The sequence below is a fragment of the Pangasianodon hypophthalmus genome, chromosome 22 (genome assembly GCF_027358585.1).
Source record: "Pangasianodon hypophthalmus isolate fPanHyp1 chromosome 22, fPanHyp1.pri, whole genome shotgun sequence".
NCBI lineage: Eukaryota > Metazoa > Chordata > Actinopteri > Siluriformes > Pangasiidae > Pangasianodon > Pangasianodon hypophthalmus.
This window is the reverse complement of record NC_069731.1, coordinates 12874557-12898147: the sequence shown is the minus strand read 5'-3', so window position 1 is coordinate 12898147 and position 23591 is coordinate 12874557. Positions and strand designations below refer to the sequence as shown.

Genomic DNA, 23591 nt, shown 5'->3' with positions numbered 1-23591 from the left:
TCGCCTGACCAGCTGAAGAAACAATTGTTTGTGCCTGGTTCCACCATCACTGTAGGAAGGGGAGTGTTGCTATGACAAATGAGCCCGAAATATATGATGCCATGGCTCGTGTGCTGATTTTCCCCGTGTGCTTTGACTGTGGGTTGTGGAAATTTTAGGTGCTGCTGGTTTTCTCCTTCGCTGCACTCGGAACTCCTATATAGTCACCCAAGAATAACATGCTTAGTGGAATTACGTAAGCAGTTGAATTTAGGCCACATGTAGCCCTGACGTTCTATTCCATACACTGTAAAAAACTGCTGTAAATTTTACAGTCATTGTTAACATATAACATATGTGTTATTTTATACTATGTAAGATATTGCAGTTCTTTATTGTAAATATGTTTTACTGTAGTTTATTGACAACTCAGGTTGCCAGTAAATTACTGTAAAATCAACAGTAATTTTTTTTTACAGTATATGTAGTTATCAAAGGATTCATGAAAGGCATATTAAAATGACATTTTCACAATTGTTAACAATACAAGAGATATAGAGAATATGACAAGGACAAAAACCGACATTATGTTTCATATTTAGCAGTAACACTTGCTAGTCTGAAGTCAAATTGACAGAAACATAACATCTGTTTAAGATATGAACATGATTTTCCATTAGAGAAATGTTTAAAGGGACTCAGCCATGGTCATGTTGTCAAATATACAGAACCAACCAGATCTAAGGGTTAAATACCCATCTGTCTCCTGTATCATGTCCTTGTATTGGCCAATCACGTCTTTCCTGATTTTTGTTTTCCTGAGGCTCAATATTTTTTTCAACACTATTCTTCCTCTCTCTGTGTCTATCAATCTTTTCATTGTCATTCCTGTTTGTCTCCCTGTCTCTGCTATATCTGAGTGAAGAGGTACCATTCGGCAGGTCTACACTGTTTACTACACCTGACTGTTTTGCTCTTCGTTGCTCAGGAAGAAGAGTAAAAGAAAACCGTATTTTTACCTCATACCATTGTGCCAATAAAGCTGATAGTATAGAGGATGTTTTTCTGTCACTCTTGCTACATCCTTGACCTGGATGTTTATAAAATGCTCTTTCAGATACAGTGGCACTTATTTGAATAACTGTTGCAGGGTCTGTGCTTCCACCCTCATCCCTCCCTCCTTAGAGCTTGATTACATAGCTACAATGTTTTTGTTGAATGTCAATTGAGAGTCCTGCCTGAGTGTGCCAGCAATTGAGCAACAGACTGGCACTGTGTATGTCACCATGGCCTCTCATTGTAACACAGCTAGCTGTCTCTCTCTCTCTCTCTCTCTCTCTCTCTCTTCCTTTCTGTCTGTCTGTCTCTCTCTCTCGCTTTCTCTCTCTCTCTCTCTTTCTTTCTTCCATTCAGGTGAATTTATGCATAAGAAAAGCAGAGACACGCAAAATCAAGAAAAAAGCCCATATATTGCAAAAGTGTGTTCCTAAAGTCCCAATAAAATGGCTCGAGAGTTGTGATTTGATTCCATATGTTGATGTATTTCCTTTAGAAACAGGAAGTCAGTGAGTCAGACAGATCACTTGTTGAAATGCTTGACTGATTTACACAACAGCAAATATCGTTCGAGATTACCTCTGCCAAAACTAAAGAGACTTCACAGTAGCTTTGCGAGCTATGTAATTATGAACAGAGAAGAGTATAACAAGAGCCTATTTTAAAAACTGTTGAGGATTTCTCACTGCTACCTTTACCCACATCTGTCAACAGGGTGATATCTCAAATAATGAGTTATGCCATACATGTTTAAGTCAAGGTTAGCTGTCAGCGGCACCGATGATGAGGGTCATCACTAGGAGGCATCTGACACATCTACATGGTAGAGTTATACAAAGTTTGGCCTATACAAGGTTTATACATTTTACTTGATGAAATAATCAGAAATTATTCTTACTAGCTCCGTTGGTGTTATAAAGACGTAATCTCTTTCTCAATCAGACTCTGGTAGCAAGACATTCTCGCGTTGAACAGCTGCGCTCCTCCGAAAAGTGCCTGTCACATTCAGTAACTGTTAACATGCAGTTAACACCCTCTTCAAAATGAATAAACTCCAACCATTTTTTTTCTCAAACAAGGGATAGATAAGAAACAGGAATAGTGCATGGGAAGATGCACAGCCAAAGACACATGGACAACCAATAGGCCACGTTTATCAAGCCGGATATGAACAAATTTATTCATAAATCTTTTGTAGGAGCATCTAAACAAGAAATTTGTTATTCATGAAAATCCTGTAAATGGAGAACACTGTTTGTTTCCAACTGGTGCTGATTGCATGTACTTTTACGCATAAGAAGACTAACTAATATAAACCTCAACTTGATTGACTTATCTATAATCACATAATTTGTATGCACACTTTTATATATGGAATAGACTGTCAAGTTTAAATTGCTTTTTATTATGTTTACAGCATTTACAGATGCACTTACGGAGAGTGACTTACAGAAGTGCTGTAGAGTCTGCATCAAAAAGACATCCTCATGCTAGTTCACTAAGTCAGGGACTAAGAGTACCAGTGACAAAATTTTGTGAAAACCAGTTGTTTTATATTATTGGCATTAACTAAAAATATGAGAAATTAAGAAAGTGAGCCAACACAATCCTATAAATTAAGACAAATAAAAATAATCATTCAATTATGTCAAAGTAAATGCCACTGTATAAATGGAGGACTGGACGGTCTGTCTGAGCTGTAAACAAATGCCTCAGCTGATGGAAGATATTTAGTGCACACTTATTGTGATTAATATTATATATTTTCAAATATTTTTATTTGCATAGAAGTGAGTCAGGCTTTATCATCATCATTCATTTTGAGTCAAAATAAATAAAAAATTTAAATATTTTATTTTCCAGGAAGTGACAAACTATTAAATTAAAATAAGAACATCTCCAGAACTTTTTTTTTTCTGGGTATACTATCATGTTGGTGTCCATAACACTAGGAGACAGGTACAAGAAGCCATGAAACACTTATTTTGATTTCAGGGGCACTTTAAGATTGACTAATGAGAAAATATGGATTTGTCCTATAATTGTGAGAGTTGGAATTTCTCCATTGCTGGTGCTCTTGTTGAAATGTGCGTAAAATTTGTGAAACACTTGGATGGAAACCTCCTCAGACAGCTCACTCATACAACTCACACAGCTGAGGCTTACCATAGAGCTGCAGCAGCTGAACTGGGCTCTAATGTGACTAATTCTCTCCGTGAGGAGGTCCTGAATGAGTTTCTCTCACTAAAAGTGGGTCAGGGGATTGTCAACACTTTTACACACTTTTGCACTGTGAGCTCCAAACAAAATGCTAGGCTTGGAGTTGCACTAATTAGGTCAGATATCAAATTTCTACAGCAAGAAATTACTTGTTAGCAACACAGGCATTAAGAAAGGTGGAAAGAAAAAGGTGTTTTTATGGGAGTATGTAACATTTGTTTCCTCTCCTAGTCTTTTTTACTTTCAGAAATAAGTGTAACAGCATATGAGGAAGGGAAAAGAGTGAGAGAATGAGAAGGAGAGGTGATTATGTGTGTCATTATGTGTGGTCAGTGTGTGTTTGCTCATGTGTCTTCACTTTCATATGGTTGTGTGGGTCACTAGGGGTTAACCCATCTGGTATGCATCAGCATTGCACACACTAGTGCTGTATTCTGTAGTGAGGCTTCAATAATCACCTTTAGACAAATTCTCTTTAAAACACCTTGAAGTTTTGGTTGCACATATGTAATCCTCAGCATGCAGTGGCACCATGCTGGGCCCAGCATGACTCCACTGAAGCTGCTGAGAAAAACACCACAGGCTCAAAACTACCAGTTGATCTAATTTACATATCTGTAGTCATTAGGAATATGTCTTTCTTATTGGACTTTAGGATATCTTGAAAAATATTTTTGATTGTGGAGTTTTGAAATTAGGTGCTCTGAATGATTTTCACTGATCAGTTCTTTTATTCTAATCGTAACATAAAACAGAAAACTATAGAACATAGGACACATTAGAAGTAAGGAATAGAATATGATGGAGTGTGCTGTTATAGAAAAATAATCAATGTGTTATGTGGTGTGATGCAGGCCAACTTTAAGTGTATTATTCCTCTCATACCACAGCAGCTTACCACCAATTACAATTTTTAATTAATTAATGTTTATACTTACATTTAATGTTGCGATCATGAGACAAGTTAGTTGCTGTAATCACTTACATTATAGCAGCAATAATTAAATTAAATTAGATTTTTATATAGCGTTATAACAGTTATAACAGTTATAACATTGTCACAAAGCAGCTTTACAGAAATCTGGGTGTAGATTTAATCCCTAACAACCAAACCAGAGGTGACAGTGGCAAGGAAAATCTCCCTGATATGACATGAGAAAGAAACCTTGAGAGGAACCAGACTCAAAAGAGAATCCATGCTGTTCTGGGCGACACCAGATAGTACGATTAGAGGTCATTACAACTCCAAATGCACTACAATTTTTAACCATGCTGACTTTGTTGAAAGGATCCTCAGTATGAGCATCAGGGTCTTTTATCATTACAGAAGTTTTTAGTTTCAAATCATCAATATCCTACTGAAGTTATTCACCAAAGAATTTTCCCTCACCAGCCTTTCTTTATTATTCTCTCTCTCTTGAAGTTAATAAGACAAAAAAACAAAGCTTGTCATGTTACTGAGAAACCAGAAAGCTCAAAGTCCTCTGTCCTGAAGACTCTCCAGTGGAGAAAACCTACTGACCATTACCACAAAGTGCTGACAATTAAAAATCCTTACATAACTGATAAATAAACTCCTTCTAAAAGACAACTTCACATATTACATATCAATAATTAGATCAATAATAAGCCTTTTTCTAAATAATCCTTTTTAAATCTATTGTTAGCCTTAACTATCAAAATGTATTGCATTTTTGTATTGCAGAAAAAGTACATTAATATAAACCTAGGACTTGAATTCCAGGGAACAGTAATGTCAGTGCTGTCGTTTAAAGTTAAGTGATGAAGCCTAAAATCACTTGAATACTCTTACACTGAGTTCACAATCCAATGCACAATGCTGATCTGAGAGATGCATTGTGAGTGTGTGAATGTCCATCCTCAGCAACATTACACCACTTTCTAAAAACTGCCCTCACACTGCCAGTTTAATGCCTAAATTCATCCATTAATATCCAGTGCACTGAGAATAAAGCATTTGATATTTTATATATGTAGAGCATAATGTCATCCGCAAAAATGTTCCACTGAATATGAATGAATCCTTGCTGATACCTGTTGAAATTTTTCATAGTCTTCGAAGTGTCCGTTGAGCTCTCAGTAAACGGCTTGAGGTTTTACTGTAATGCGTTATGGATCCCCTCAGTCTTTTATCAGTGAGCTGCTCGCCCTGCTGTGAGGACTGTGAAGACTGATTTCAGCTAGGCAGATTTTTATTGGTCACAGCAAGGAATTCAAAAGCCCAAAACATCTGCAATGCCCATTTATGCCTTTTTTTTCCCCATTTACTCTTGACAGTCATGTCATTTTTGGAATGGTTTTACAGTGGAAAAAATACATGCACATGTTGTCACTATCATGCTAGAGTAAGAGGCGGATGAAAGCCATTAAATTTATGCCCTGTTCATGCATTCCTTTTTTTGCCAGCTTGTTTTGGTTTGTTTGATGTAATCATTAAGTTAATTGTCCGGCAAACCATTTACCACATGTTATCAGTCCATTAGTGCTGAGTTAACCGTTGTTTGGATCAATAACAATTCAGTTCTCCACACTAGTAATAAGCAGCATGTAATTACATGCCAGCAGATGGCAAAAGGCCAGTTTACAATTTAAACATATTGTTCAGTTAAGAGAATGTTTATATAGTTTTGACATTTCAGTTTCTCTTTCGCACTGAATGGAATTAAACAGTAATGAATACTGAAGAGAATGGAGCAAAGATTTGGAAAACACATCTTAATTGGTAAGTAAACCTGGAATTTAATTGAATACAAATACATTATTTGGAATGAAGAGATTGTGTTCTAAACAGATACAAATACAGATATGAATATGATACACGCTATTCTTTTTTTGTTTGTTTCTTTTTAGACGATGTGCCTGAAAGGTTCACTTGGCATCAGGTTAAGACTAGAGGTGTACATTAGGGCTTGCATCTTGCAGGATGCAGCAAAATGTTGTGCAAGTGGGAGGTTTTTACTTTCATACAGGTATGAGCAAGTAGTCAGATATGAACCTTGTGGCACAAACAAAGACCACATTCATTAACATGGCCGTACATTGAGTTCATTCATCTTTAGCAACTGCTTGCTCTGGGTTATGGTGGTTTAAATTAGGCTGTTAGTTTGTTTATAATTTGGGAGCAATTCAATTCATTAGACAATATTGCAGGAAGATAAAAACAAAAATAAATAATTGCATGAGGAGGATTAAAAATACAGTCCCACGTAAATGTCTTATCAAGAACCGTTTTGAACTTGAGTGATGTAGCTGAATATGAGGAACCTCTCAGATCCAGAATTCACAGACCAGGGTATTTTATCATTACTGCTGCCATCATTACTGCTGCCATTTCTACCACTGAAATGTTTTTGGGATCATAGTGGTAGGATTAAAAAAAATACCATGTGATTTAGGTCATGCCCACTTCAGGTTTATGTCCAGGAACAGATACAAGATAGTGGTATTGCATTACAGCCGTAATATAAAGATTTACATTATCTTTATTTGTACAACTAGCTAGTCCTAGCGTAACTATGACACATTTTGGGGAATGAGAGCAGTGAAACAGAGTCATAAAGTGTGGATTAGCCATAGACTGATAGTTTCCATATGTGTGCAGACAGCTGCTTGAGTGTGTTGGCTTTGTTTCAGCATTTCAGGTCTTGACCTCAATAATGTAGAGTTGTACAGATTAGTAACTTCTACGGCAAAGACAACGAAGAGTCATCCATTACAGAATGAGCTGACAGCTAACATAACTAATAACGTTCTTATGAGTTTAGCACATTGTTCCTCTCAACACTTTCTTTCTACACTCACACTAGATGGTGTGTATGGTGGAGGTCTTGTTTGTTAAGCATTTTAAAAACCCTTTTACTGTCAGCTCCTTTTTTTTTGTATGTGTGTTTGAGAAATTATGCAAAATTGTTTGAGAAACAGTTAAACAAATGCTTGCAGAGTCAGTTGCTGCTGTGTGCTGCTAGCAACGAACTCCTCGAGTTTGTTTCAGATGTTTTATCTGTTAACTTGTATTGTAGGAAGATGGTGTAGTACTTCTTTTCAATATTTTTCAGCACAGTTTCCAGTCTGCTTTGATCATTAATCGCCAGATCGCTTTCATTTCATGTCATCTGTTCATTATCACAACAGACACTAGGCCTACATCACATAGTATCACCTGATATCAGATATTGGTATGGGAGCATTTATTTATTTATTTATTTATTTATTTTACAAGTATGATACCAGTATCTGTATCTATGCATTTTTTATTCAATCATTTAAAAATAAACTATTATGATTTTATATACTGTAATTCCTTCAGTATAATATGCTTGTGCATTTTGAATTTAAGATGTGTCACCACACCTTTGGAGAAGGCTATCTTATGTAACGTAATTATATCTTTGATATTAGGAGCCATAACATGGTTTAGCATAATACTCAAACTCTGGCCATGTTTGTCTGTCCTAATAAACTGCAAGACAGAAACATTATTAAATATTTGTAAAGATTGCACTCTGTTTGGCCTATTGTGCAGCCCATCTGGGATAAAAAAAAAAAACAGCTATCTTTTCTTAGGTCTTAGACGGTGTTTGCCCAAGGGAGTATGCATATGTCTGGCAGAAATATGACACGTGCTGGCTTTGCCACGTGTACTATCCTGCTGTCATTTTTGCTTTTTATTTTCAGGTCTCACTCAATAATTTATCCTCTAGGTTGCTGGATGAGCACAAGCCTTGGGACTGCTCGCTTAAAGGAACAAATATTAGCTCAGTGCCGAGAGAAGCATAGTAAAGCCAGTCTCACACAAAATTCTTCTGTGAGAATTTCTTAATCTATTTGTATTTCACACAAAGAAAATACAAAACATGACCGCTAATCCCACCAGATTCCCTAGTATTAGTTGTGAATTTTCATATAAACTGGTTTGTGTGGATTTTTAAGAATTTGCATTTGTGAGACTATGTTGGAATGAGTGTGTGAATGTGTGTGTGCATGGCGCCCTGCAATGTACTGGCGTCCCATGTAGGGTTTATTCCTGTCTCTCGTCCAGCATTTCCAGAATAGGCTCTGTATCCACCATGACCCTGACCAGGATAAAGTGCTTACTGAAGATGAATGAAGGAGTCCATGTTGATGCAGTAGACAGTGGGTGGTAGTATGATGGCATGAGCTCTGCACGTTCTTTTGTACACTGGCCTTTAGAATGACCCTACCTGCAAATTTGATTTTAATGGGTAAGGAGGTTTTCAGAATAAGAGCTAGGTTCCCGATTGGTGCTACAGAAAAGTGTTTACCCTATCATCTGGAGATCATGAGTTCGATACCTGACAATGCCTCAGCTGTCTGTGGCCTGGAGCCAAGGGAACAAAATTGGATGTGTTCTCCCTGTGGGAGGGATGGCATACTCTCTCTCTCTCCCCTGCCAGTCACAGTGGTACTTGCCAATCATGGGTGCCTTTGATGTGTGCATAAAAGGGAAGATAGTGCTTTCCTCTGAAGGTTGTATGTTGCCCTGTGATGCAAAAAGATGTGGTTGGCTGGCTTCACATGTCTTGGAGGAAGCATGTGTTAGCCTTCACCCTCCCTGGTTGGTAGCCGTTGTATGATAAGGAAAAGCTGGCTGGTGGGTGGGAATTGGCAGCTGAAGAAAAATGGGGAAAAATCTTTACAAAAAAGAATGTGAACAAAGATGTGAACAAAGAAAGAAAAGGACCACTTTTTGCAGGAGCCAGTTGCAGTCTCATGGCTTTAACAGTTTAACAGTCAGTCACTGTAAGACCTTCATAGTATTATATTGCTGTTTTTTAAAATCTGTATTTCTTGAAAGGATGTATAGGAGTAGGGATTCATATAGATGTCTATAGTATTATAAAGTATAAATGTATGTATATTTCCCACTGCCAAAAAAGTCTCCTAACTTCTTAGACAGAGTTGTATGAGTATGAGAAGAGGTTAAGCTTTTGATGCATTTCATATCCACTGATAAAATCTACTTAATAAATCCTTGCATGTGCCACCAATGCAGATTTTAGACCAATGACCCCCACACATTTCTCAGTCAGTAGCAATAACACACCTGCTTCTCATTTCAAGTCTTGATTATAGACCCTGTTTGAAGCAACCAAATAACCCCAGTGGACTGCCTGTTAGGCTTGTGTGATATTGATTTTTTTAACAATTAACAATTTAATCATCTAGACCCGATAGCCTAAAAAAGACAGAAAACAAGTGTTTCCACCATTTCAGGTTTAAGGAGAGTACAGGAGGGTGTAATAATATTATCAGCTATATAGTCAGGAACTGCTTGCTGGCAGAGCAATTGCTAAAACTCAGCTGGATGGTAGATTTTTAAGTGATTCTGCAGTAATACACAGTAAAAACCATAACAGTACATTTTGCAGACTCCCTCCATTTTCAGAGGTTTAAAAGTAACTGGACAGTTGACTGATAAGCAGCTTCATTGCCAGGTGTGGCCTGTTTCCTCATTATTTCATGACAAAAATAAGGAGATAAAAGGTCTGGAGTTGATTCCAAGCACTGAATTTGCATTAGCATTGCATTGGTAGCTGTTCATGGGAACTCTCACTATGCAGTCCAAAGAAGTGTTGATGCAAGTGAAAGAGGCCATTGTTGGTTTATAAAAAACAAAACAGACCTATCTGAGAGACAGCAGAAACTTTAGTAGTGGCCAAATCAAAAATTTGGTACATTCTTAAAAAGAAGGAATGCACTGGCGAGCTCAGCAACACCAAAAAGCCTGGAAGACCACGGAAGATAACCAAAGTGGATGATCGCAGAATTCTTTCCTTGGTAAAGAAAAACTCCTTCACAACATCTAGCCAAGTCAAGAACACTCTGGAGGAGGTAGGCATATCATTGTAAAAGTCTACAATCAAGAGACGCCTTAATGAATGTAAATACAGACAGTTTGCCTCAAGATGCGAACCGCTGGTAACACTAAAGAATAGAAAGGTTAGACTTGATAAAAAGTTAAAAAATGAAAAAATTAACTTGTACCAGAATAATGGGAAGAGAAGAGTATGGAGAAGGAAAGGAAGGGCTCATATTCCAAAGCATACCACATCATCTGTCAAACATGTGGAGGCAGCGTTATGGCATGGGTATATATGGCTGCCAATGGAACTGGGTCACTGGTGTTTATTGATGATGTGACTGCTGATAGAAGTTGAAGGATGAATTCTGAAGTGTATAGAGCTATACTTTCTGCTCAGATTCAGTCAAATGCTGCAAAACTTTTAGGACGGCACTTCACAATACAGATGGATAATGACCCAAAACATACTGCAAAAGCAACTCAAGAGCTTCTTAAGGCAAAGAAATTAAATATTTTTAAATGTCTGATGACATCAACCCAATTGAGCATGCTTTTCATTTACTGAGGACAAAACTGAAGGCAGCTGCAGTAAAGGCCTGGCAAAGCATCTCAGGGGAGGAAACTTAACATTTGCTGATGTCCATGGATTTCAGGCACTCATTGTCTGCTAAGGATTTGCATCCAAGTCTTAAAAATAATCCTAATAATCTTAATAATTATGATTGTTAGTTTGTCCAATTACTTTTGAGCCTGTGAAACTGAAACTCTGCAAAAATGGCTGTAATTTCTAAACAGTTAATGCAATATTTTTGTTAAACCCCTTGAATTAAAGTTGAAAGTCTACACTTCAGTCACATCTTGATTGCTTCATTTCAAATACACTGTGGTGGGGTACAGAGGCAAAATTAGGAAAATTATGTCACTGTCCCAATACTTATGGACCTGACTGTATTTAAGCACTTCCTAGTTATTATCATCAACATTATTTGTAAAGCATTTGATGTTGTAAGCCTGTTTAATTGTTTTAGGTAAAAAAAGTCCTTTTTGGGGGGAAAGGGCAGGGCTTCCAGGGGTTGTCAGTTAATGTGGGAGAGTTCAGATCACCTACGCAGCTGAAAGTCATTCTAGATTAATAGGCCAGTTTGCTTTAATCCTATTTTATTGGGGAGAAAAAGACAGCTCTTTTTCCATAATTTGGCAGGTAAAGTTTGATAGTCAGGTAATATTATATAATTGGAGTAAGCATCACTGGAAATCATGGCAGTGTAAGATTAGTGTAGAGATGACTAAATGGTTATATTGCAGAAACCTACTGCCAGTACTCCAACAACTTAAAAATCTTCATCCAGATATCACAGTTCTTCAATAGTATGAAGGTTTTGCACTAAAATTGACTGGTATTTGTAGCTATTAATGATTCCCTCCACCTTGATAAAAGCCCCAGTTCCGGCTGAAGAAAAGCAGCCCTAAAGCATGATGCTGCCACCATTATGCTTCACCGTGGATATGGTGTTCTTTTGGTGGTGTGCTTTTTTTTTTTTGCACCAAACATACCTTTTGGAATTATGAATTTATTATACCTTTTGGAATTGGTCTTGTCAGACCATAACAAATTTTGCCACATGGTGTGGAGTGATGGATGTTTTTTGTGAGAAAGGGCTTCTGTCTAGCCACTCTAACCCAATGCCCAGACGTGTGAAGAATACGAGAGATTGTTGTCACATGCAGAGAGTAATCTGTACTTGTCAGATATTGTTGCCATAGGTTAATGTTGGCAGTCTCTCTGGTCATTTTTTTTGTTTTATCCTTTTTTAATTTTGGAGGGATGTCCTGTTCTTGGTAATGTTTCTGTGGTACCCCATTTTCTCTATTTGTTGATGATGGCCTTCACAGTGTTCCATGGTACATGTTTTGGAAATTCTAATGTTTTGGAAATTCTTTTATACCCCTCTCCTGATCGATACATTTCTACAAGTGTGATACCATACAGGCTTTGTAAGCTCACCAGGGCTTCAGCAGTGAAACCAAGGAGATGTCAAGAAAATCCTACAGAAAGAGCTGGTCTTTATTTAGGGTTAATCAGAGGAATTTCACTGATGACAGCTGTATGATAATTACTTTTGAACATGAGATTGAATGTGGTTGGTTCATTCTGAACACAGCCACATTCCCAATTATAAAAGGGTGTGAACACTTATGCAGCCAGGTTATTGTAAGTTTTTTATTTTTCCTATTTTCCCCTAAAATATTTCTAATTGTTTTTCACTTATATATTTATATGTTGTAATTTCACACTGAGGGTGGAAATAGTTCTAACATGATTGATCTTGGATTTATTATTTTTTTACATCACAAAAGCCTGCCATTTTAACAGGGGTGTGTAGATTTTTTATATCCATTATAGTTAATGTTACGTGGACAGGAGACTTTACAGTTGACCTTTATCAAAGCAGCCTTTTATGAGAGTGTCTGCGTATGTATGGGGGAAGGAACTTTTGTGTTTTGTGTATGGTCTGTGATTGTGAGATGCTGTTATTGACCTTTGGCGAATTGTCAGACTTTGTATTTATGCTGCTTCGTGCTCCAAGCATATTTCAGCTAAGGTCAAAGTACACAACTGTAACAGTAATGAAATATTGCATCACATGAAGCCATTCCTAAAATTGTGAAAGCTTGGATGAAGTGTCAGAAAAAAACCCAGAAGATTAGAAAAAGGTGGTTCACTCCAGAAGTGACAATAGTGCTGTCTAGTCTGTCTCATTCAACATGTGGTAGTGGTTCAGGTGGACATCTTGTCTCGGGAAGCAAAGCTGGGGAGATTGGCGCTGTCAGTGAGGGTATGATGGATGGTGAGAGGGAAATGGCCTTTGGAAGGAAAGATCACTCCAGGGAGCCGTGGAGCAGATTGAGGCTCAGCAGAGAAATCCCACCAAGAGTAGAGGTTTAAACTCTCCAGCTCTGTGGTTCTCTTTCTGTGGCCTCTGTAATTGGACAGACTTTCTCAAAGTGTTGTGTGTGTGCATTTCTGTTTGTGTGTAGATCCACACTGGGAGAGAATTAGGTTTCCAAATCCATGGGGGAATAGGGTGGATTTGACCAAGAATTTAACAAAATTTGTGGTCCCTACAAACTACTTTGTAGTTAACAGGTAGGATAGTGACCTTGGTTTGAGTGGGATTAGAGGAGGTAGTGGGTATAAAGGAGCTTTCATTGGCAGAGGGAAATAAAAAAATAAAACACCCTAATCTGTCAGTAGACAGAAGCAATTGTATCCTTGAGCTGAAAACTCCTCAGAGGTTTGTATGTGCATTACTCATTATGTGCTTTCTGAGCAGTGCTCGCTATGTGATTTCTGGGAAAAAAAAACAAAAAACAAAGCCCTGGCACCGTTGTCTCGCAGCCAGGTCCCTCAGTGTACACTGTTTATTTTTATTTTAAAAACTGAATGCCTGGTTGCTTAATTATGAAAATTACTACAAAGACGTTAAAATGCCTCCTCTGAGCAAGCACATGCTCGATCAATGCTGTGCTGTGATCACCAGGTGAAATTGAGTTTTTGTAATGTGAAACTGCTTAATTGTGTCTGTAGGTCAGAAAGGTCACCAGGTCATTGCTTACACATCAGCAAAACGGGAAATCATGGCCAAATGTGGTAAAATACCCAAAGGTCCCTGTATAATAATAGAGAATTTGAAAAAAGGACTTTTCAGCATGTGGCCAGTGTGGATTTGAGTATGAATTCACACCTACATGCACATGATAAATGCAACAAATAGTGGCCCTTGATCATGAGGTGCTAAGCAGTGTAACCTACAGAGTACCAGGAGAAAACTAGGCTTTTACTTCACTTTTTTCTTTTGTGTTTTCCTTTTCTTCTGAATACACCAAGGGCAGAGACAGTTTGAAAAATTGCCAATTTTATTCCTGTAGACAAGCTGCATACATAATGTGTAACATGATTAACTTGTTACTGTGCCAGATATGATCACATTATCATTATTATCATATTGTTTTATCAAGCCATAATCTAAACTGCCAGGTTTTGATGCCTGTTAAGCCACAATGATATTACTCCTTTCACAATGTTACTCCACAGCTGCAACTCCAGGTGGGAGCCTCTCCTTTGCAATCTGAATAAATTCAATCCAGCTCTGTGAGGCTGTCAGAAAGCAATAAGAAATAGATTAGTCTGAGTTAGAATTCAGAAAAATTAAAGTTTTAAGATGAATTGAATTGATTCGTTTTGTAGTGATTGAAACATTTTCTCTATTATTGTTGTGAAACACTTGAAACATGGCTTTGAGGGTATAAAAGTAGTAAACACAAAGAGATTAGTGACAACGATTGCATTGAAGCCATTAATGTAAAGATGAATGAAACTGAGGTGGAGTAGTGCCAAACTGATCAGAATAGCCACTTGTAGAATGTTGAAAAGAACAAAAAATGTGAAATATTGGATTTTTGATCCATTTTCCCTTTAAACTACTTTGTTAATACACACCAGGGTATAAACTGAAATCCATAATTGGTCTGAAGTCTTATTTTTAGTTGTTTTGGCTTGTACTCTACCACACAGGCTTTGTAACGGATCATTAACTTTAAGGGGAAAGTGCAGAATGTCAGCTTTAAACGAGAGTGTGTGGGTAAACCATAATCTGTTAATCTTTTAGTTTTTGTTTAATTAATTCATGTTGAGTGAGGGAATCAAAACAGAAATTGCCACTATCCAATCACTCCAGTGCTGCACTGTATGAATTTGCGTGGTTCTTAGAACTATTATGAGGCTGTTGCTATTGTACTATTTCCCTTATTCCCTAAAGAATGTGTCACTATCCTTGTGGTTCATGTGATGTCACACTGTATAAACACTGCCATTCAAGGACCAAATAGGGGAAGGACGACATCAGTGTTATTGTGTTATTGCGTCTGTGCTCCAATAAGGAGGTTTATTTTCATTTACTGTATACTGATACTAACATAGAATACATTTTTTACAAGCAGCAGTGTTGAGGATCCTCCTTTGTTGCTGCCATGTTTACATTTATCTCATTTGGCTGACACATTTTAAATCCCAAAAAAAAAAAAATCTTACAGTTGTGACAGCTTAGCAGTTGAGGGTTAAGGGCTTTCCTCAGGGGCCCAACAATGGCAGCTCGGTGCCAGTAGCCCAATGAGCCCTTAATCCTTACGTAATGGGGACTATTGGGAAGTTTATCTCATCAGCAAGTATTGCTAACCTTGGCAAAAATTTCGTGAGCTGATATTGACTTACCCTACCTGTGATGACAAAGATTTTTTAATCCTCCTGATGAATCTCCCTGGGATCATTTATACACCCCAAATGTGAAGAGCCGGCTTCTGTGGTCTTAAATGCTTTTAGGTACTCTCCAGATTAAGGAGGGGGCTTGTGTGTGAGATAAATATATATCAGAAAAATGAAATTTTGGTAAGTTTTCTGCCAGTTTAATTGGAATCAGCAGTTCAGGGGCAATCACAGGTTATTTTATCAGCTTAGTTGAAGTACCATTGATTCTCGTAAGGTAATTTTAACCCCCATTTTCACCTATACTTACATTTGCATTGTGCAGGGAAGCCAAATTTGGTCCCAAATATGGTGACTGCAAGAGAAAAACTCTAGGATTCTTATCACCAAGAGGGCACATTTTGGAATTATGTTGTCATGGTGACACATTTTTTTTTTTTTTGGGAACGAGAGAGTGGGAAGAGGCTCTGTCTCATACACACTTCCCTGTCCACCTTAGCCCTTCTCTCCACTTTGAATTAGCCTGTGATCTAAAAATTTAAGCATGTGAATGACTAAAAGCATCACTGCCACCCACGCCCTCTCACATCACCAAGGTTTAGAGGAAAGACCATATTTCTCCCTCGAGAAGAATGCTGCTTTTTTCCTCAGTGCATTGAAAGAGCACAATAGATAACACGGCATTACCTCAAAGTTCTAGAGACACTCTTAATCCTCTCTTAAATTCAGTGGAAGTAGGTTTTTCCCCCATTGTACCAAATAATGTCTACTAGCAGATGTGTTATAAAAGCTTAGATTGTTTTCTACTGTGCGTGCCTGTTTCTCTGCCTGTGATGAAAGGATCCTCTGCTGGCTAGCTGTCAAGGTGGCAGGTTGCTGTCTATTGAACAGCTTCATTTATTATGGACGAGAGGCCGCAGATTGAATGAGAAGTAGCAGCACACCAGCCTTTCAGCCTTTCCAATGGAGCATTACTCTCTCTCTTTCTCTCTCTCTCTTTCTCTCTCTCTTTCTCTTCATTGTCTTTCTTCATTCCTCACAGTCATAAACTGTCTTTTAGTCTTTCCATCCCCTAGTCAATCTTGTACTTTTCCTTGGCCCTGGAGTTTATAGGCAGAATTTATTGATCGCCTTGTGTGAAGAGGCAGAATTCACATGCGTCTAAATATTTGATAAGTAGTTCAGCTTGAGCTAGCTGAAATTGGTTCCTTTTATTGGTCTCTTTGGTTTAACCCTGTGATTTAACTGAGGAGAGGACATGATTGGTATCATTGTTTTGACTAAAGCTAGGCTCTGTGACCCCATACTTTAAGTGAGGAGAGGACAGGCATTTACAGAGGACTGCAGTTGGCAAGACGATATTTGAACTTATTTGTATTTTAGACTGAGATTCCTGTAGCCATTTCTGTATTGATTTGGATGTTTGAGGTTTGAGGTCAATATATTTTAGTAGATCTAATACATAATTTTTTTTACTACACCCCATTTTTACATGTCCCACCCACATGCTTTACATGTCAGGCTGGATGTATCCTGCAGCGGCTTGCTTGCTTGCTTGCTTGCTTGCTTATTTATTTATTTATTTATTTATACATACATACATACATACATACATACGTACATACAATTAACACTTAAATATCTATCTTCTTATCTGATGGAATATAGGCCTATGCACAAATGTGCAAGAAAAGCATTTTTTTTTCTGTTTATTTAACATAAATTGCACCAAAACTGTATGGTTTGTACATTTGTGATAAATGATGTCATTGTGAGAATTATTATTTGATAATCTTATAATAAATATTTGTGATTTCAATAATGACTAAACAATAGTTCTGCTTATCATTTTAGATTGTCATGCAGCCCTAGTTTGGGTCTGATTTTTGGTTTTTTTTTTGCCTCTGTAAAGGTGGAATTTTGTTGATTGTACATTATTACCAAACTGTCAACCAAGTACTCTAAGAAGCCAAGTACTCTAAAAGTTAAGTGGTTTGATTTATTTACTCTTGCTTTTAACCTCTTTCTAGAGAAAAACTATCACAGCTTTTCTTTTTAAACTTTCTCTTTTCATAGAGCTGCTGTCAAACTCAAAAACACTGCTTAAGAGTGAAGGAATTCTTTTGCACTCAGCTCTGTGTCAGATTGGTTCCCCAGGACCACTGTTTGGTTTTCTTTTCCTGTTTTGCAGTTAGTGACACATAGGCAAGCATAGAGCTGGTGTTGTTAGTGAGGTGCTAGCTTTGGCAAGCTCTGGTGGGGTTCCATGAGAGACCATGCTTTCTAAAATCTGTAAGATTTGCCAGAGAGAAGTGAGAACTTGCAAAAACCACAATACACACACAGCTAGGAAAGTCTGGCTCAAGTTCTACCCCAATCATTCTTCTCACCATTTACCACATGCTTTGACTGTGAGGTACATTTCCGGTGCCACTGGCTAATATAGCGCTGTACGCTTACCACACTGTGGACTTGTTAGCATTTTTAATACTGTTTTTCTATATTATAGCTGGGGGAGCTAGGTCTTAGCCTAGCTAGGTCTTAGCCTAGCTAAACTATTTAGGTCATTGAGTTTGTACATCCTTGGATCCCAGATTTATGCTACAATAAACACAAATCTGCAAAGCTGTGGTGTAATCTGAGGAATAACTGTGCCAGTTTTTAAAATAAATTAGAAGGTTTAGTGGGTGACTTTAGTGGGTGGTTGGTGATAGTTACTGTGAATGGTGGAAAAACTCACTCGGTGTGTATTGGCTTGGAGAATTATGAGCTGTGTAATTTCACACTACCAAATGATCAGGTCTTTGTTCAGTAATTGTGGTCTCAGTTGTGGTGGTGCTTTGACGTTATAAAAGCACATTGTAGCAGGAGCAGCAAGGTTGCCAGACCCTTTGGTTTTTATGCCAAATTGGGTCAGTTGCAGATGAAAAAAGCAAGTCTATAGTTGACATTTTTGGGCTCGTTTAGAAATGGTCAGTGGTTGACAAGACATTGTTTTAAAGCAAATAATCAGAATTAAATCTCCACAAACATTGCCTATAGTGAACAAAGAGAAAGTGCAGACAGTGTATCTATCCCAACATTTCTGTTATGGTGGGAACTATACAGATATCACAGTGATTCAGGTCGGAATGCTTTTTTGCGTCGGTAGGCTAGCTATGCCATCACCTAGTCAGAGTGTGTTCCAACAAAGTAGCGAGTCTAGCAATCATTCATACTATGTGTTTCTTCTGATACATGGTCAGAATGCCGAGTAAATGGTCTAAATATGGAAGAAACTATTGCAAGGATTGAGAGAGGGAAAAGGGGATTATAGAGTGGATAATGGCCATACCAGGTGATGATAAAAAGCTGCATTGCAGAACAGAATGCATGCTCACCACGGTGACCTCATTTCCCACAAGAAAAATGTGTTTCCATTTTCCAATCCCTAAAGTTTTTTGGGCTAGGTTCCCGTCTTTTTGTGTGTTTTTTGAGATGAAGTTGAAACCTGGCAACCATGAAGGAGTATTTAACATTCAGAAATTCCTCTGTCATTAATCTTTTAGACAGACCTGTAGCAGAGACAGGCATTCTGTGCTCAGGAGCAAGTGTGTAGAACATTTTCACATGGTTTATAAAGGATTTGTTTGAGTGTATGAGTGAAATTTGGGGTTTCCCCTCCAGTAAGCTCTGCTTCAGCAACTGAGTTATGCCAGAGACTCAGTTCGGCTGGTTACGAGATGATGAGCACAATAATGTTGATGGCAGTATTAGCATGAAAGTTGAACTTTATCTGTTTGAGAGCTGGCCAAACTAAAGGACTAAAGCACTTCTGCATCACTTTCTTTAGGCAGAGTTAAATCCCACTGGTGCCACTATCAGCACGTAGTCAAACAGTGTTGTGGGTAATGTAGGAAACTGATAACCAGAGTGAAAATAGACAAATATGCCAATGGAGGAAGTTGAAACTAAAAAAATGGATCAACCCAGAATTTCATTATAGAATTAATTTTTGGATAGCATTGAAGATCACTTAATTAATTATAAAGATTCAATGTGCAAGTCTTTCAAGATGGAGTTTTCCTTTTAAGCAGATCATAAGGTAATGAATTGGTGGCTGCAGCTATACATTAATTGTTTGCGTATGTTTCAACTTGACGGATCCCTGAAAAAAGACCCAACAATTCAATTATTTCACCGAAGTAACTGTCCCATGTAATAACTGTTTATTACCTTTTTCTGAAAGAGTGAGACAACTTACTGTACTTGCTAATTTCAGCCCTCATTTGTACAGATAAAAGAAAAATGAGAATAAAAATGTTGTTCTGGATGAGAGATTAGGGATAACGTAACCTCAGATAATGCATGTGTGCTCTTATCAGAGCTCTACCAGCCCCCTTTCCATTTCCTAGCTCACGCAGGATGTGTAGTGGCCTTCACTACAACTGTCTTATCCCTTGAGAGTCACCTCTTTTCACACAAGAAGATTTATAGGCAATAATTTCAAACACACAGGAAGATGTCAGGACATCTGCATAAATTTTGATGCTTCACTGTTCCCACATGTGCATGTGGAGTGATAAGTTGCTGATGTGGAGTGGGGGGTTGTGATACACGTGCGTGTGCAGTGATAAGTTGCTGATGTAGGGTGGGGGGTTGTGATACACATGCGTGTACAGTGATAAGTTGCTGATCTGTGGTTGGGGTATTGTGGTAGTTGCAGTTAGTTGCGGGGATGTCAGCAACTGGCAAAATTGAAAATACACTGGAATGAGTAGTGCACACTTGGCATAACATATTTCAGTTTTTGTACATGGCACTGATTTGTTTCAATGTTAATAATATGTAATATGTAATGTGATAACCAGTGTGTAGGAATGAATAAACCTAAATAACACTTTTGCATTTATTTAATAAGCTTTGCCAGTGAGGATATGAATCTCTCAGTCGAATTAGCAATATCATTATAACTAATAGGTTTGTCATTATATACTAATTTGGTACTGACACTATTATTGTTAGGGCAGATGTGAGGACTGACGTGCATTTAAACAAGTTAATCGCAGCCCCATTGATCTGAGAAATCATGTAAGAAGTGACGTACTGTGGAGACAACACGACCCGAGTGAGCTCTGTTGTACAAGTATGCCTCTGCTTCACTGTCAGGAAAATCTGGCAGAGGCATTGTGCTGTGTCTGATGAGATGTGACATGTTTGAGATGTGTTTGCAAAAATAAGAGTTTGCTTTTAGTGCTCTGGCAATATGGGAGTCTGGTACGCTGTCCCTGAGGGGCACTCTAATGCACACACACACACACACACATACGCACACACACACTCTGACACACACAAGTTGCAGATTGGTGAGGACACATTTAACCCAAGAAGCTTTTACATAAACACAGGTGCTCAGTTGGCACGAGCTGAATGTTGGCTGTACCTTGCTGCAAAAGGAGGTGTACTCTTCCTGTACTGCTCTGTGATTTAAGATTGGATAGCTTTTTGTTCTGTCCATTGGAGGCAGATCTGTTTGCAACACTTCGTTATGAATGTGTATAGCTTTGGATTGTGTAAGCACTACAAATTTCTCCTGGATGACTGCTTTTGCTCTTTCTTCTGACTTGCAGCTTGTAGGCCTGGCTTTTACAAGGCCTCAGCCATGGATGCCTACTGCATGAAGTGTCCATCACATAGCTACTCTCATCAAGACAAGGCCTCTGAGTGTGTATGTGAAAGGGGCTACTATAGAGCCGAAACTGACCCTCGCTCCATGGCCTGCACAAGTAAGCTCATTACATACATATTATTTTAGGCACCATGAATTTCCTAAAAAAAACAATTCTGAGTATTTTAAATGTCAAAAATCAATAATGCAGCTTATCTTTATCTTATTTATTAGCATATTATGCAATATTTATGCAAACTGACACAAAATCTCCACCTGCTAATGCAATGGTCCAGTCACTTTTAGGTACTTTTATTTTACATTGTTACTCTCAGACCAAAATGACATCAGCATTGTCTCTGCAATGCAAAACTGATGTCTGAAAATGATTTTTATGTTCATTATATCAGTGTGTATTAACTTTTTTCCAGAAATTGTTCCAGAACAAAGTATACTGTGTTAAAATCTACAGTATATTTTGACAGGATGTTTTTTATTTATTATTAAATGATAAATAATATATGATGTAGTATAATAATAATAATAATAATAATAATAATAATAACAATAATAATAATAATAATAATAATAATAATAATAATAATACATCACAAACTCATGGGGGTTTATGGCACTCACTTTGAGAGCCATGGCATTAGAAAAAATTTAAAATAATTACAATTATATTTACATTTATATAATTATAATTACATAATTACCTTTTTTTTTAGCATTTTTTACAGTGTATGTCTGTCTGTGTGTTACAGGGCCTCCGTCATCACCAGGCAACCCTATTTCCACAGTCAACGAGACAGCAGTGACTCTGGAGTGGAGCCCGCCGCGGGACACCGGGGGCAGAGGGGATGTAACCTACAGTGTCCATTGCAGGAAGTGCTCAGGCTCTGTGGGTGAGATGGTTGAGAAGTGCGTGCCCTGCGGCAGCAGTGCGCACTTCAGCCCGCGCCAGTTTGGCCTGACTCACCCCAGAGTTCAGGTCAGCGAGCTCCAGCCTCGAACCAACTACACGTTTAGCATCGAGGCAGTGAATGGAGTCTCCGATCTCAGCCCAAGTCCTCGACACCTAGTGAACATCAACATCACCACCAGCCAGACAGGTCAGCCACACACACAAACACACACACACATGCTGTAGAAGGCATTTTGCTGGCATGGTTTGGGCTTGTTCCCTTAGAGTGAATGGTTTGATGAGGTTGAAAATGCTATAAATTATATGCTGTAGGCTTTGCAGTCACCAGATCTCAACTTGAACACCTATGGAAGATTTTAGCCCGAAGTGTTAGACAGCATTGTCCACCACCATCGTCAAAACACATATTGATGGAATATCTTTTAGATAACCTTTTATAACCTCCATTACAGTCCAACAGAATTGTAGAATATACTGCATGCTAAGGGGCACTAAAGCTATTAGGTGGCTCGTGGTGGCATTTTACACTGACCTAAGACACTTTATATTGGTCTTCCTTTAATACTATATAATACTATATAATATTAAACATGCACACATTTAAATAGTTTTACACACATTTAAAATAGCAATTACATTCAGGTTACATTGGCCTGAACACAATAATGTGACAGTGCAGTGGTTTTGTACATATGAAACAAAAAAATATCCTTCATCTCTTATTTACACACACCTGACACCATCAGAAGGGTCTTTCGACATGTGATAGGGAGTTTTTTGTGTCGCTTTCTATAAGCATATTCCTATTTTTTTAATAACTAGTGTATTGCTGGAGGGCACAGTGGCTTAGTGGTTAGCACGCTTGCGTGGCACCTCCGGGGTTGAGGGTTCAAATCCTGCGTTCAAATCCCTGTGTGCTTGCGTGGAGCTTGCGTGGAGCTTCCGTGGTCTCCTCCGGGTACTCCAGTTTCCTCCCCCAGCCTAAAGACATGCATTGTAGGTTGATTGGCATTTCCAAATTGTCTGTAGTGTGTGCAGTTGTGGGCACCCTGTCCAGGGTGTTATCTGCCTTGTGCCCCAAGTTCCCCCATGACCCTGTGTAGGATAAGCAGTATAGAAAATGGATGGATGGATGGATAGTGTATTACTGTTATAATGTATTTCTGTAAAATCCAATTACTAAGTAGTGAACAGAATATGAGGATTAATAATAAAAAAAAATCTTTCTCTGTTCTGTCATGTAGATGAGTAATGAAAAGTGTGTGTGTGTGTTTTAGTGTGGGAGAGTAGGTATATTGCAGTTAGTGCTAGTGATGTGAGACAGGCTTTTTCACACCCTGTCTCTCATTGCAGTCCCACTCTTCAGGAAAAGCTAATTCCTGGCTAATCCTACATATCCTGCCCTCTCTTCAGAGCACACTGCTGCTCTGCTTATAAGTGCCAGCTTAATGTGCATAGCTCTCAGATGACCTTACACCCCATGCCCACAGGCATGTTGGGATGTGTTATTTGGCCCCCTTGGCCTCATAGAAAAACACACAGAGAGAAGGAGAGAGGGTGAGTGAGAGAGAAAGAGAATGTCAAATATAGAGTGAGATCAAGAGGTGAAAATTGGGAGAGAGAAGAAGGGACAGATGCAATAAGAGAGAGCATG

At 38.2% G+C, this 23591-nt stretch overlaps 1 protein-coding gene across 1 annotated transcript in view; it reads left to right on the top strand.

Moving 5' to 3' along the window:
* ek1 (eph-like kinase 1) overlaps positions 1-23591 on the top strand; it is an 85000-nt gene that overhangs the window by 21363 nt on the left and 40046 nt on the right. The window contains exons 4-5 of the mRNA XM_026938058.3: positions 20972-21127; positions 21777-22124. Of these exons, the coding sequence (XP_026793859.1) occupies positions 20972-21127; positions 21777-22124 (504 nt within the window). The remainder of the gene's footprint in view (positions 1-20971; positions 21128-21776; positions 22125-23591) is intronic.